A 16,310-nucleotide genomic window follows, 5' to 3' on the forward strand; every position below is an offset into this window, starting at 1 on the left:
TTTCAAATTTGTGACTCAAATATGTTTATCTAAATTTTTGGTATGTGCAACAAAAAGAATTCTTTTCTCAAAATGATAAATGTGTCACTCTTCCGCCCTAAACTTTATTTTCGAGAATAGTGACCGGATATTCGTTGTAATCTAATTCTGTTTTTTGTTTGTTTGTTTATGTGTCACTAATAATCTTATTTTCAAGTCCTCGTTGGTTATAGGGACATGCATATAACCAAACCGAATTTGTGAATTATAGTTGAACCTAGAAAAATGTAATTAAGCATTGGTAAAGTAAAGTGTAAGCATATTCCAGTTTAAAGTACGATAGGGTTCTAGTTTCCTTTCTATATCTCCCAACATACAAAATTGTTGATAGTTTAATTTTATTTCAGTATTTAAATTTCTGTTATTGTTTTTTCTTCTAAAATATGTGAATTGTGATATTAATAAATATTTTTTTTGTTTTTTTTGCTTAATTAAAGATAATTTTTGTTCCAAAATAGTTTTGCTAGTTTGAAGTATCATGCATGTTTTCTATTGAAGTTATTGTTATAAAAAGTTTTAAATTTAGTAGATTTTCTTTTATCATAATCTAGTGTTATTTGACTTGTTATTTTAGGACTTTTTAAGCATGAAATTTTTAAATTTTAATTGTATATGTTATATTCGCATATTATTTATGATGTTTTGTTAATGTAACTTATGTTTGATGACACCACATACACATTCATGTTTTCACTATAATTCTATACAACCTAGACTGAAACTCAGATAGAACAAAAAAAAACTGAATCATTGACTCATATTTGTTAAGTCAATGAAATCGTCTGGTTTGGGAGGAAGATTCAACCAAACCGTCAATTGGGTTACGTCTCCGTATAAAAATTAATGTCTGAAATGTTTTGTCCAGCGAAGAAGAAAGTTCGTCGTCCTTATCATCATCATTCACTCATTGTAACAGAACTTTGGAAATTAGCGTGGAGAAATAAAATAAATCATATAAAAGTTTTACAAAATACCAAAGTAGAGAAAAAATGTGAACATGAAGAAAGAAAAAAGGCAAAAGGCAAACCATTGACTCCTATAAAGGCCACATGCCTTTCTCTTTTCTTTCTTTTAATTTGATAGATTATTGTTCTCTCATTGTGGGTCTCATCATGTCCTACTTGTGCAAGAAGGTGTTGTGAATAGAGTCTATATTCGGTTTACTTATGTCTCTACTATACACGTCGGTCAGTTTATTTGTGCAGCAGTGATAGTAGTTCAAGCGAGAATTCAAATGAACCAAATAGATTGAAAGTGATTTTTGTAGTGATCACTTCGTTGAAATGTTTGATGGCATTCTTATTGTATTCGTATCGAAGGACAGTAACAATCGAATGGATATTCAAATAGTATAAGAAGTTGCATTTAACTCTTAACATCGATGGATGGACTTTGCCGTCATTTTCAAAACGTATATGGAGAAAAGTCTTATGCTCTATGCGATTTAATTAAAACATATAGTATCATAGTCATTGTATCATAAGCTGCCACTTTTATCGTTGTTAGTTGTTTAAACTTTGTAGCTTTATGTCTTGGACCTCCGATAATAGGATTTAAATTCAAATGACAAGTGTGAATATGTTTTATAATTAGTTTGAATTTTCTATTATCTTGAAAAAAACTGAAATCGCACATCTAAATATTACATGTGATAATAATCTATACGAAGAAAGTGGATCACGACACAACAAATTATATATGTTTTTCCACAAAAAACAAATTATATATGCATGCATGAAAGAATCCTCGAATATTCTGGTTACAATTTCGTTTTTATCAAGATAATGATGTGCATTATAATTCTATAACATCTCCCATGTATTTCTTTCTCTTTATTTGCCTTTTTCTTAATTTTTCTTTTTCTTTTCTTTTATGGTCTTTTGGTCCACTTTTCTTGGCATGCCCCCACGTGGTAAGAACCCAAGACAATCATCAAGGCTATGAAAATGATAAAAATAACGGGGAATAATTTTTGGTCCCTTCTTTGGTTTAAGATTACCTGGCACAAAACTATATAAAAATAAAGATAAAAATATATACCGTTTTACTATTTTAGTCATTTTCTCTTAACCTTTTTTAAAAACACAATCATTTTCTCTTAACCAAAATGTATAATAAAAGACCTCTTGCATAGCAACCACCTTTAATTATTAATAAAATAAGTTTTAAATGAGGAAAATCATGTGCCTTCATGTTATTCTCGACGACTCAACCAAACCCTTCTTATAGCAACATGCAGTAATTGATTTAATTAACGAGTTTGGTTATATTATATAACTTTATTTCTTATTTTACCATTTTCACTAGATCTATAAACTGTATATCGTTCCTAACCATGTACAATATGTACAAGCGCCACGGTAGAAAAGATTTGAAACGAATCTTTAAAATGTTGTTTCTTTATTAAAAGAATTATAATGTGGTCTCCTTATTTCTTGGATTCTTTTGGCTTATACATGATTTTTTCAACATGAAATTTAAATGTCTAGAGTAGAGAAATCACTTGAAATGGAAATTCCATGATCGTATGACTCGTTTTCTAGTTTAGGCCAACTCCAATAAGGCACCAAAATACCAAATTTCATCTACAATAGAACACTAAAAATTATATTATTTCACTAAATTTGGTGTAATACTATTTATCACACCAAATATTTAATATATATATTTTATTGTTTCATTTAATAATATAGTTATTTTTTAGTTATATTTACACCAAATTTGTAACTAAATATAAATATATTGTATTATTTTTATTTTTAAATGATTTTCTATAATTAAACTTTTTTATATTTTTTCAAGTAAGAAATCAAGAAATGATTGTTATCATTTAATTTATATTGTAAAACAATATCATAGAACTTTTATATTTTATTTTTAATAATATAAAATCTTAAATAGTATTTTATAAAATATAGAAATTAATAATATAAGTTAGATAAGATTAAAATGCATATTAAATTTGAAATAAACACTCAAAACATGAAATAAATATATTATTTTGTTATGTGCTTTTCATAGTCAATAGATTGTAAACTTTCATATATTATTTTATATAAAATGAATACATAAAATTATAATATTTTTCGAAAATATAAATTTAATTAAATTTTATAAACATAAAATTACAAAAAATTAGCAAACATAATATCTAAGTATGATAAAATAATAATTTATGAATTTTAAATTATAAAAAAGATATAAAAGTTATTAAAACTAAAAACATCATATAATAATATTATTTTTGGTGTAATATTTGGTGTTATGATTTGAGATGACAAAAAACATAATACAAAAACACCAAATTTGGTGTCATGGTTGGAGATGCCCTTATAAATTTACAAAAATATAATTCAACCACTACTAATTTATTGTCTTTTTTTTAACTAAGTCCTAATTTACTATCAACCAGCAGTTGATTAAACTCTCCCGTTTAACTGTTAGTTTAAAGTATGATTAAAAAAGACAATAATTTGGAACATTATGGTAAAATATGATAAAACTTTTAATTTTTCTAAAGTGAAAAAGGCTTTTACAAAATAATTTCAGTTATATTTGCTGATAAAAAATGGATATATAAAAGGATGAATTCTATAAGCGTGTTGAAAAGTTTTTTTGTTACTTTTATGTTATTTATTTTTTAAATCCTTTAGTTTCCTCGAACTCGAATGGAACTTTCCTAGAAGAAAGTTGAAAACTCGAAAACTAGCATGCATATATAATGATGATGATCACCATCATGAACGACGTGCATGATGATAATAGATGGAAGCAACACTAATCATGATCCCAAGTTCTCAATACATGTTCATGTACAACGATATGAATTAATATTGAATGATATGTCGCATCAAACGCACATGCACAATAAGAAATGAATACGACGGCTATGTTGATGTTAGTTTTAATTTCTTATTAGTGACTGTGTTTATACAGAAATAAATAAATAATTTTGGCTTTACTACCATTAAGAGTGAGAGGAAGTAAGTAGTAACTAGAGCTTGATCCGCGCACCCGCGCAGGTGTTAGTTTTGTTTATAAATGAATATTTATTTGTATAAGTGATAATATATATTTTAAAATTTATTTTTTTAATTTGACATTTCTAAACACAATAATTTTATAGTTTATATTGAGTAGTTTTATTTTATCATGTAAACCCTTAGTTATATCATGCATTTATTTAGAATATGACATGTAAAGTCACACAAATATATTTTTATTTTTTATGGATCAAAATTTTATGATTATATATAATAAAATTGTTGTATAAACTGGTTTTATGGATCAAAACTTTATGATTATGTATAATAAAATTGTTGTATACTATTTATTATGTATATGTGAAATTAGTAAAATAATTACCGTATAATGTATGTAATTACAAAATATATATATGGAATTAATTATTTTCAAACACACATATGTATAATAAAAAAAAGGAAAAGACAAAAAATATTAAGAGTTAGGTTTATTAATTATTGTTGCCATGATTTTTTAGTTAGAATTTGATTTTGAAAATACATTAATTGAAGAGAAAAGACAAAAATCCTAAAAGATAGGTTAATTAATAACTTCAGTGGCATACCATTGTAAATATAGTGGAAAACTAAGGGATAATCTAATTTTGTACTCCTCTTTTAATAGATTAGATGTCTTGGGTTGGCATTCACTACATGTTGACTTTACCTATTAAATTCGCTAACATGTAGATTAACTTTAGTTTTTGACCAAATCAATACTTATTCATGTTGCTTTTTCACTTGTCATTAAGTCATTACCAAAGAAAACCAAACCGTAACTTTACAAAGACTAGCATGAATATATACCAAAAGTACGTAACTACCATGTACGTGCATGCCTTGGCATCTACTAATAAACAAATATGGTTTCAGTTCATGATAATTGATTTAGTATAATTCGATATTAATAGGAACTGAACGAAAATATATTTTGTTTCTCTTGGCAATCTTGAAGTTATAAAAACAGAGTATATTATTAGGTAGTGATTGTTTTTGCTTATTTTTAATATTATAATAAAAAAGGACCTGTTGTACTAGTTCAGTTTGAGATATATATTTATGAATTTTACCAAAAAAAATATATATTTATGAAATTATATGTGTCCAAAAATTAAGGAATGATATAATTCGAACAGGGACAACTTATAAGACGAGAGAGGGCATGAAGCAGAGGACAAGACTCAAAAGCATTCACCATCCAACTGGCTCAAAAAAAAAAAGTAGATACCTAATACCGAAACCTTAACTTCAAAATCTTTTTTTTTTTTTGGCTAACATTTGGACTGTAAAAACTATACATTTAAATGACTATCTTTAAAAAAAAAAAAACTATTACTTGACTTTTAAGTAAGTATTAAAAACGATTAACATAAGTAATACTCTTTGGGTCTTATGTTATTATTATTTTAACAATATAACACAACCATTGGTAGATTAGTTTGAGATATATTCCCTCAACGTTTTAGGATCGCAAAATAATAATAACATAAGACCCAAAGAGTATTACTTATGTTAATCGTTTTTAATACAATTTGACTAGTTCTCATTCGCATTGTCAGCATATCACCTTTCATTATCGAGTTAGTTAAAAAGGTCTAACAAATTATCGTTTCCAATTTTAGTTTTTAACGAAAGCAAAGTTGAATTAACTTTTCTGCAACATGTTTTTGTCATCATTCATGTATTTCCACCATCTAGATAATATGTTTTGCTGTAATGTTCTTGTTTTATATTAAGTGAATAAAATACATCATATTGATTTAATGAATAAAATAGATCTTTGACCTGCTGGTTTTAATTTTTCTATACTAAAATATTACAATTTATCTAACAATACTATTTTACATAATTTTTTGTATTTTGTAAAAACTTTTTTGTAAATATTATTATGTAACAATACTATTTACTTAGTTTTATGTTTTATTTCAAAAATTTGGAATTTATGTGGAAATTTAACTAAACTGAACCTATATAATAGAGAAGAATTGTTTTGGGATATTATTAAAAACATCGAAACTATTTGTGTTGAAATAGTGTTGAAATATTAATCTTTTGACATATATAGGTCATTCATGCTATGACATTAGTATGTATATAGATGATAAAAGTGTATTCATGTTTAATGAATTCGTTCATTATACATTCATTTCAAATATATTGTTCGCCCATTTATAGTTAGAGTAGGAGATGTAAAACTTTATATATAGTGATTATTAAACTAATTTGGTATATTTTAAAAATATTAAAATGAAATAGGTTTTTTAACTCAATGGAATATATAAACGCTAATAATAGTTGACTAAAGTTTTATATATACAATATGTAAAGAGGTTAAATGTTTCATCTAGGAAGGGGGTGCAAATTAAAATTTAACCACTAATAAAAATTTTATATTTGTGTTAAAAATTATTGATATAAATTGTAATGTTACATGATAGGAGCATTTAAAATTGTGACATGTAAGAAATAGTTTAAATTAAAAAAAATTACACATGTAATAAATCATAATTTATGTGTTTAATAAATAAGATATTTTTATCTTTAAATTAAATAGAAATGGATATTGTTTTCCAACTAAAAAAATTTAAATCTTTGTAAAAAGTATTTTTGAAAAGTATGAGCAAACAATGGAGATTTGGTTTGCTAGAGATAATTGAAGCTTTTGGAGGATAGAGATTATATCAAATTGAGTTTTTATGCAATTCTGTATAGAGTAGCAGATCAAAATCTGTAAAAATGTTTTTTTATTTGAATAAATTTAAAATTCTTTTAAAAAAAGTATTTTGAAAAGTAATAATTTTAAGTTGATATTATCATTAAAATTTATTATATAATTTAAAATTTTTGTTTGTAAATCAAATCTAAATTAAATTTAAAATATTTTATTAGAATTTTCTTAAATAAATACACATGAAATAAAGTTGTAATTTATCTTTTAATAGATCAGAAGCGAGTGTAACTATTGAACTGTAGTTTATTATAGTATTCTCAGTTGAAAATAGAATAGGAACAAACAAATTAAAATGATCTTAACCGTGGGAAATATTTGCATATTTAAATAAAAACTAAAAAAAGCTCATATAAAAGGGAAATGTTAAAACTGAAGCTTTAGTAGAAAAAAAAAGAGTTTACAAACTAAAGTAAATACTCGACTTTCTGGAAACTACCCCAAAGATTATAAGCATATTTACAACTCCCCACCACCACTCTCCAATATTTTCACCCGCCGCCTCACATAACGACGCAAGCATTCGGATTCTCATCACTGAACATCTGAGGCGCGTGGGCCTGAACCGGATAGTACCCATATGGCCCACCCGGGTAATACGCTGACTCGTAATAAGGCTGAGCCGCCACGTACTCCATCATGTTCACCCCCTCGCCGCCTTTGTTATCCTTTCCCCCGCCGCCTTTCTTCTTGTCGCCACACTCGTTCTCTTTGTCTTTATCCTTCTTCGGCGGCACAATCTCCACCGGACGTTTCAGCTTCTCCGACAAACTCTCCACGAGCTTCTTCACGTCCATTGTTCCTTTAACCGTCACCAACTGCTTCTCTTTGTCCATTGTCATCCCACTCACACCTAAACGATTCCAACAAACAAACAAATGTGAGCGTTTTGTAAAAATAGCGTTTTGAACAAAAAAGCGTTTTCTGTAACTAACCTTTGGTTTTAGTGACAGTCTTTTGGATGTTAGCGATACAGCCTTCACAGTGAAAGTTCAGCTTCAACACCGCCGTTGTCACCGGAGCCTGAACACATTATAATAAATATAAATAAATAACATAACCACAACACTCAGAATCAGATTCATGGCATTGTATAATACAGTAAAGGTCGAAGCTTTACCTCTTTGGGTTTCTTCTCCTCAGATGATTTCTTTTCTTTGTTTTTCTCTTCATCGCTTTTGTTCTTATTGTCCTTTTTGGGCTGAGGAGAAACCAAGTCGACTTTCTTCTTTGTCTTCTCTTGAAGTGTCTCCCGGAGTTTCGCCGGATCTACTTCTCCGGTCACCGTTAGCTTGCCAGTCTCTGACTCTGATTTCACCGTCTCAACGCCTGAGAAGAGAGACATTAACGTTGTTACTTTTACAGTGAAGACATTAGCTTTGTGTCTTTTAAAGAAGAAAAAAAAAACAAACCTTTGAAAGCACGAGCGCATTTGACGATTTTGGAAGCGCAGCCGTCGCAATGCATATCGACCTTCAAAACGACGGTGATAGACGCCGTTTTCTTATCGCCGCCACCGTCTCCTTTGTTCTCGTTGTTGCTGTTCTTCTTCTGCTTAGAGACAAAACAGAGAGAGAGAGAGAGAGAGCAAATCAAACCCATTATTAAACTTACGCAGAGAGAGAAACAAGAAGAGAAGATTCTTGATAGTTGTTTAGGGGTTTGAGTGAGTTACCTTGGCCATGGTGAGTCGGACTCGGTTAGTAGTGGGAGAGAAGGAAGTTGTTGGAGACAGAGTCGGAGAAAGACGAGACCTTGAGAAAGAAAGAAAGAACCTTTCGTTTCTATTTATACTACCCACTCCGTTTAATGCGTTTTATTATGATGTGATGATGATGAATGGTGTATGGTATGGGTCTATGATGATGTTATGGACCGTCCACATACGTTTTTCCGTATTACATTGTTTTTTGTTTTATTCGGTACGATTTTCCCGGTTAGTGCCTGCCTATGTACGTCCCTTTATTTGCTTTTGTAATTTCGGCGTATATGTTGTGAGTTGTGACAGTGTCTGCTAGTACTTGTATTTAGTCGTAAATAAATAGGGGAATATGAAACATTTGTTTGTTGCACGGTAATAAAAATAGATCATGTCGACTAATTGTAATTGAGCGATTGACTGTTTTAATTTCTATGTAATGCTTTCACGTATAACCCCAAAAAATTGGCTTAAACTTTATCTCTAAGTTTACATTCTTTTAAAACCCCCTAGCTGCAGTTTTTTTTTCTAATGGGTTATCGAGATGAAGTTAATACAATGGACATCATCGATTTTACGAACCAATACAATGGGCCTTACTGAGCCCAGTCATACGTGCTTTTGTTTAGTGGTGTAATAAAAACCTTGCTGAGCCTCCTAATTCAATAAGTTAAAAGTTAAAACTATCATACGTTAACGTTTGTTATATAAGCTTCATTCTGAAGACGACCGGGCCAGCTATGAGTTCTCTTCTTATAAAGTTATGAAAAATGTATCACAGGAATTGAACAACTCTTACATTCAGAATTGCTCGATACATTGCATGTTTTCTAACACTTAGCGGATGTTTCTTGTAATGATCAATTAAGAAATAAACTTTGGAATTGTATTTTATTGTATTATACTATTCTTGATATATTTGGAAGTATTTCAAGCTCCAAGTGCTTTCTTGTTATCAAAAAGACTTCAATCAAACCACCAGCTTGGATTTTTCATCACATCATAAAAGTGATACTACAGGGCCTTATTATTTGGTGTAATTAAGCCCAAATAAAGATAGTTTTTGGTGTAATTATTTGTATGTTACTAGAACAGAGGAAATGACAATATTTATTTTGCAGGTGAATAAAGCCGATATGTGAGGGTAACCAAATATGAAATATGTATATTTTAAAACATGTATTTTATTGTTTTTACATTTTTTTATAATCTTTATCATCTTCTCCTTAGATATCACTGAATACTGAAGATGATCGAGAGTAAATATTACTATTACTACTAGGTAACGTTCTATTAGGTTAGCGTGTTACATTTCTATTCCTACACTATCTTTTCTGTTTTTTTTTTTTTCCGACAAAGTTTATTTAATAAAGGCCCAAAGCCCATCACAATTACAAGGCCCACATCAAATACGGCCCACTAACAAACCACTAACAAACCGCAAGCCCAAGAACGGCCCTAGGCCCAAGAGAGCAAAATGATGTCGGCCGCGTTCCATCGCGAACCGCCGCATCACTTCTGCCTCGACTATCACCGGAGAACCACCCACCGGTACACCGAAACCACCCCGGAGCACTTCGACTCCACACCATCTTCACCGCGACCGCCTATCCTCCCAATTAAGCCTAATCTCGGAGAGAATCAATCGTGGCCGAGATCTCATCCGCCACAGTTCAATACAGGGCCAAAAAGTAGGGGGCTTCGCTCAAACAAACGATCTTCCACCAGAGAGCATCCATCGTCCTCCGACGAGGGCTCAGCCAACAAAACCAGAGCCAACAACACATAACTAGTGACAAACACAGAAAATAAAAACTAGACCCTAGAAAGGAACTAAGGGACCGTTAGCCGGCAACAATGGAACTGTCGGAGCCTCCACGTTCCGGGAGCTTAAGCGGCGCTGCAGAGCTGACGAAGCCTCCACAACCCGGGAACTTGAGCGGCGATGCAAGAGCTATGGGAGCCTCTACATCCCGTGACCAAAACGACGCTGAAACGAAGATCTACCGGACGTACCTCCTCGCCGCGAATCCAGAAGAAGAAAAGTCGCCGCGAGCCGATCTCTTCCCGGAACGAAACCCTACCCCAGATCCGCGCGCATGTCGGAGATACCTGACAGATCGGAACAACCAGACGATGACTTGAACGGAATGACAGGGTAAAGAGCCAACGGCGCCGGTACGCGCTCGGACGCGCCACCGGACGCCGTGGCTACCTTACACGCTTTCTCTTTCTCTTTCTCTCTCTCTCTCTCTCTCTCTCTCTTTCTTTAATTCACTACGCGCTCGGACGCGCCACCGGACATTTATACCCCCTATAGAAGGTTTTGGACTCTTTGGTTTATCTTTTCCTTCAGCTAATTTTCCTCCCAGCATTAACATTTTCTTTCTTTCTATGAAAATAATGCAAAGGAAAACACTATCTTTTCTGTTTTCCTTTGCATTATTTTCATAGAAAGAAAGAAAATGTTAATGCTGGGAGGAAAATTAGCTGAAGGAAAAGATAAACCAAAGAGTCCAAAACCTTCTATAGGGGGTATAAATGTCCTCTGAAATAAATAAACAGTATATGTATTTCCATCAATCAGTTAGCCGTTTCAGACACTGACCAAAGGTGATGACTTTATACACAATCCTTACGTCTATATAAATAATATGTCGCTCAATTTACTCACACGCGCTGTATTAATAATATCAAAATTGAAACATTTGACAAATTTCAACTATAAATGAAGAAACAAAAGAATAATTTTTAATATATTTACAACATTAATACTATAATCCAAGTCTAAAAGGCTATCAAAAATGAATAAATTAGTGATAAATGTGTATACATGTTAATAGAATCAAAATTTGAAACATTGCAATTATTATTGCTTTTTTTGGTCATCTAAAATATTTCATTGAAATATTAACGATACAGAAACATTTACATAACCGGCAGAAAGAAGGTACATCCTCGGAATCAAAGCTGGCGGAAGACAAAATTTCCAAGAGACTACACTATTACCAAATTTAAAGCCATAAAAATTTACCAACCATAAAATAACAAAGAATCCATAGAGAAGAACTTGGAGCTTACAGACATAACCGGTTAAAACTTTACACATATAAAGCGCAAAATTTAACAGAAATGCTTCTGGCTAACCATCGTTTACAAGATCCTCCTAAAACTTACCTTTTGATTTCAAGAATCGAAGCTTCACTTCCGGTAAGACAAAGTCTCTAGCTCTCCGGAAAGCGGTGGAGCCGTCAATCGCAACTAGAACACTGCTATTAATATTGCTTTTTGTTAAATGTTTTAAAACACTGCTTCTAATACAGGTCTTAAATCATAGTATAAGAGTGTCTCTGTCCCATTGTTATTTTCACTTCTATAATAACATTTATTTTTCACTTCTATAATAATATTTACAGGTAAAACTGTTCCAACTCACCTCTATTTCTTCCTCTATAATAGAGATTTTTTATATTAATATCATTTCTTTATTATTTTTATCTATATTTAAAAATTGTTATTTTAAAAAAAAATATATTAGAGCATATCTCATCTCTATAATAGAGTTTTTCAATTTTAAAAGTGAAAATAATAAAATGCATTAAAGATAGTCTAAACGTAGAAAAAGACAACATATCCATTGTGTATGCCAATATATTGGCAGATATACATATATATTATTTTTTGGCAGATAGTCTAGTATATACTCTTTATGTAAATATATGAATATATATATATATATATACTGTAGTATGTACTCTTTATAATGAACAGATAGTCTAGTGGAAATAATATTTCTTACAAATGGTTCCATATCAAAATTTATCTCTGCAGAAAGGAACTCATGAGATTTTTTTTTGAGAAATATACTCTGTAGAGTGGAACTCATGAGATTTGGAAGAAACAAATCTTCAGAAATAGTGCCCTGACTTTGAATTAATTTTGGGTCATATATATTTCAAAACTAAAACAACAATACAGATGGATATATTTCACTTGACCAAAAGAAAAAAATGGATACATTTCACAACTAATAAAATTATATATCTTTTTTTTTTTGTAAGCTTAATAAAACTATATATCACCATGAACAAATCAGTAACTCTATCCATTTTTTGTAAAAATGATCAAGGAAACATTAATAGAATTATTTTTCCACCACTACACATTATATTCGGTGAACGCTTTGGATGCCTCAGCCCAGAGGCTTCACCATCTCTAGATACAAATTCCAAACCGACACTTGTTTTGCAAGAGTTTATCTTTAACGTATTATGTACTATTTAAAGCATATACTTACAATAGTAATAGTCTGATGGAATGTTAGTAACAATAACAATGCTGTATATATCATATACTTCAATTTCTTTTTTGTTAAAAAGGTATATCTTATGCTTTGTTGTAAGTTTGTAAGTTCTAGCTAAAAGCTGATATGATCTTACTCTTCACGACGGAAAAACAGAAGATCTACTCTTCAACCATAAATATATCCTTTGGGGTTTCATGGAATCAAATCTCCCATCGTCTCTTCTTAACTAGAAATCTTTCCAACATCGATGTTAAAAAAAAAAAACACAAATCCCATAAAACTGATCAGTGTCTCTCTCATTCTCTCTCCTCGCATACCCTATCAAATCTTTGATTTTACTAACAGTCAGTCCAATATATATTTATATAAGAAAACAAGAGAGTCTAGAAGAACTAGGAGTAGAAATAGGGCAAGCACTTGTGTTTTAGGAGGCTACTACTGGTTTTGTTCTCAGCTAGGTTGCTTATGAAACTAGAAGATGAAGCTGAGCCTGAACCTGAACCACCCATGTTTATGTTAGAATTAGTGCCAGTTCCACTAATCATTTGCTTCAAATCCCCATGTCCATTAATGTCGTTATTGTAATACCCTTGTGTGAAATCGCCATTGTACCCTTTTGTCATCTGGTCAATGTGGTGGTCTATCATCATCATCTCTTCTTGCTTCATCATAATCTCTGATCGCTTTCCATTGACATCTGAGGAGAAATTGGTGTGGTTGCTGTAATGATCACACATACTGTGGTTGAGCAAGAAACCACTTGTGCCTGAAATGTTGTTGTTGTTATTGCTGCTCATGTCCTCGAGAGAGAAATCGTGAGGATAATTAGGGTTAAAAAAGGGGAAGATCTGTTGATCATCAGCTTCGAAGCCATTGATGTTGGAGATGAGAGATGTTGTTGAGTTTTCAACATACGGATTGTAGGAAAAAGGTGCAATAGTTGCTGATGGGGTTATTGGTCTTTTCACATCATGAGAATTAGGGTTTAGAAAAGGAGTAGCCATGGCAGCTGATGAGTGAGAGGAAGAGGAGGAAGAAGAAGACATGATTTTCTTCCTTAGCTTTGTGTTCCAATAGTTTTTGATGTCGTTGTCTGTTCTTCCCGGTAGATGAGCTGCTATTATTGACCATCTACAAGTTTCATTATATACATGTGTGTTAGTAGTTAATGCCGGAGAAAATGTTGCAAAGCTATAGGAATAAATGCTGCTCGTAGTTTTGACTACAGTGATTAAGCTTGTTCTTCAATTTATCCAGGTTAAGAACTACTACAGACAACTAGTTCCAAACATTCATAAACTTAATGTAGATTCAGGATAGAACATAATTTAAAGAGAATCAATTAATCAAGGAGAGGGAAAAAAATATTCCTTTTAACCCATTTTATTGAATAACTATTCAAGGGGACTTAACAAGCAAAGTGGAAAACTAAACGATACTAATAGTCTACCATTAATATATTTTCACTTTAGTCTTAATTACTTTCTTATAATAAAAGATAATTTCAAGAGATAATTTAGAGAACCTGCTTCCGATGGCAGCAAAGAGGCTGAAAATGATCCTGTCTTCTTCTTCAGAGAAGTCGCCATGTTTTATGTTTGGTCTTAAATAGTTTAGCCACCTCAATCTACAACTCTTCCCACATCTCCTCAAACCTTAAACAACAACAACAACAATAAAGATGGTGCTTTAAGTAACAACAACAACAATAGCACACGCTCTTTTTTGGGATTTGAAGTACAGGTAATGCTGAATCAAAAGTTGAGTTTAAGTAACAACATATATACTTACCAGCTTTGAGAGGAAGAGAGATCCAATTTCCACCATTACCATACTTCTCAATGTAATCTCTGAGCTTAGCATCTTCCTCAGGAGACCAAGGCCCTCTCTTCACTTTTGTCTTGTCGCAACATGGAGCTCTTCCCATTTTCTCTCGTTAGTGTGTTATTATCTCTTACTTGCTTTTTAAGATTGAGCTTTTGAGTTTATGGAGGAGTAGTTGGATTTGTGGCCTTTTAATAAGAGACTTGGATTTGGACTCACCTATCAATTATTATTATTATTATTATTATTATTATTATTATTATTGAATTATATAAAGGAACTTTAATTTATAATATTTCAGTTTGTCTCAAAAGCTATGGGTGTGAGAGAAGTCAATATGATTGACATGCATGCATTTTCAATTATTCATTTGTGCGTGTTTTATAAAAAATAGATTTCTTTGTCTAAAAAAAATAGATTTCCAATAATTCAATTATTTTATTAGCTCTTCATATTGAGGAAATTACATTGAAATGTGACTTCAGCATGCCCAAAAATAAAATAAGATGAAGGAAATTTATATTACCATTCTTGATTTTTGCTTTGGTAATAAACCCTCCCTCTCGATTTATACATCTGAGGGTTTACGTATTTCATATATGTATTCTGCAATATTAAACACTTGATTTAGATATCCGAGAAGTATTTATCTTGAACATGATTGTTTTTCATTTTTTGAAAGATGAACAGTTGTTGAGCTGTCAAAATGAATTAAATTTGAATCGATTAATTTTTTGTACTTGTCACTCAAAGCGCAAAATATTCAATATCTAGAAACTTTGTGCTGAGTTTGAGGGAAAAATGAACAATCATTAACTTAAGTTATCTGCTTGATATTTCCTTGTTTCTTGTTTGGGGTTGTTTTGTTTGTTTGTTTCGCTCTAATAAGTTGCTAAGCAACATGTAAACTCTTGAAAATGGTATGAAATTTAACATGATTACCAAAAAAAAAGTTATCTGCTTGATTTGATCATTCATCAAAGTATATTCGCATTATCATGATCAACTATTCGGTATTGGATTTCAAAAAAAAAAAAGAACAAATGGAAAAGAAAAAAGTTACTAAAGGTGGTGATATTACACGGACAAAAGGAGAAAACATGTAATAAGCGGAGATTGCATCGGTCGGACCATTGAACTATGTTGAATTGTCTGATTATAAAGTGACAACAAAACAAAAACCAAAGAAAATAAAACAAAAACCCATATTGTGAAATCCCATTAATCAAAAATTTATCATCACGAGTTGACTTGCCAACGTTGTCTTCATTATTAGATTTAGAAAGTGCCAAATGAACCTTCATAATTATTCTTATCGTACTACTTTGATGGACACTTGCCTGAGTTAATTAATTTTACACACACACACACACACACATATATATATATGTGAATTTCATAATGATCAGGTGTATATTTGGACCGACTAATCAACTTCAGAGCTAATGACCCATCGATGGGTATGCATCCATATATGTACAATTGAAAGATCTACTGTTTACATCATTTAAGGTACTTGTGTGTTGATGAACATGTTTCACGCAGATACAGTCACACACTCATTTCCAGATTTGTGTAAGTAATATGTATGTATGCTTATTAATTCATGTAGGTATGTGTGTGTACAAATGGCCAAACAGAAGTTTCCTTATCAATGTACTTCCTCAGATTTTCCAGCAAACTTTTCGCTGC

At 31.1% G+C, this 16,310-nt stretch overlaps 2 protein-coding genes across 2 annotated transcripts; both read right to left on the minus strand.

Annotated features, from left to right (window-relative positions):
- Positions 1-7,060: 7,060 nt before the first annotated feature.
- LOC106371623 (heavy metal-associated isoprenylated plant protein 3) lies at positions 7,061-8,596 on the minus strand. Its single transcript, XM_013811703.3, has 5 exons — positions 8,465-8,596; positions 8,202-8,340; positions 7,910-8,118; positions 7,725-7,812; positions 7,061-7,642 (listed from the first exon to the last, which is right to left on the minus strand). The coding sequence occupies exons 1-5, from the start codon at positions 8,471-8,473 to the stop codon at positions 7,293-7,295; spliced, it is 795 nt and encodes a 264-aa protein (XP_013667157.2). The 5' UTR covers positions 8,474-8,596; the 3' UTR covers positions 7,061-7,292.
- A 2,377-nt stretch (positions 8,597-10,973) lies between these two features.
- LOC125579217 (transcription factor RAX1-like) lies at positions 10,974-15,483 on the minus strand. The gene is made up of 3 exons (XM_048743040.1): positions 14,586-15,483; positions 14,320-14,449; positions 10,974-13,925 (listed from the first exon to the last, which is right to left on the minus strand). The coding sequence occupies exons 1-3, from the start codon at positions 14,719-14,721 to the stop codon at positions 13,187-13,189; spliced, it is 1,005 nt and encodes a 334-aa protein (XP_048598997.1). The 5' UTR covers positions 14,722-15,483; the 3' UTR covers positions 10,974-13,186.
- Between the last annotated feature and the right edge of the window lie 827 nt (positions 15,484-16,310).

The sequence above is a fragment of the Brassica napus genome, chromosome A10 (genome assembly GCF_020379485.1).
Source record: "Brassica napus cultivar Da-Ae chromosome A10, Da-Ae, whole genome shotgun sequence".
NCBI lineage: Eukaryota > Viridiplantae > Streptophyta > Magnoliopsida > Brassicales > Brassicaceae > Brassica > Brassica napus.

Bases quoted from the DNA above. Each gene is read 5' to 3' on its own strand.
- LOC106371623 (XM_013811703.3), bottom strand. The intron at 8,119-8,201 runs GTTTGTTTTTTT...CTCTCTTCTCAG, and splicing joins ATGCGCTCGTGCTTTCAAAG to GCGTTGAGACGGTGAAATCA. The intron at 7,643-7,724 runs GTTAGTTACAGA...GGAATCGTTTAG, and splicing joins GACTGTCACTAAAACCAAAG to GTGTGAGTGGGATGACAATG.
- LOC125579217 (XM_048743040.1), bottom strand. From the start codon at position 14,721: ATGGGAAGAGCTCCATGTTGCGACAAGACAAAAGTGAAGAGAGGGCCT. The intron at 14,450-14,585 runs GTAAGTATATAT...TTGTTGTTTAAG, and splicing joins CTCTCTTCCTCTCAAAGCTG to GTTTGAGGAGATGTGGGAAG. The intron at 13,926-14,319 runs GTTCTCTAAATT...TGAAACTTGTAG, and splicing joins TTTGCTGCCATCGGAAGCAG to ATGGTCAATAATAGCAGCTC.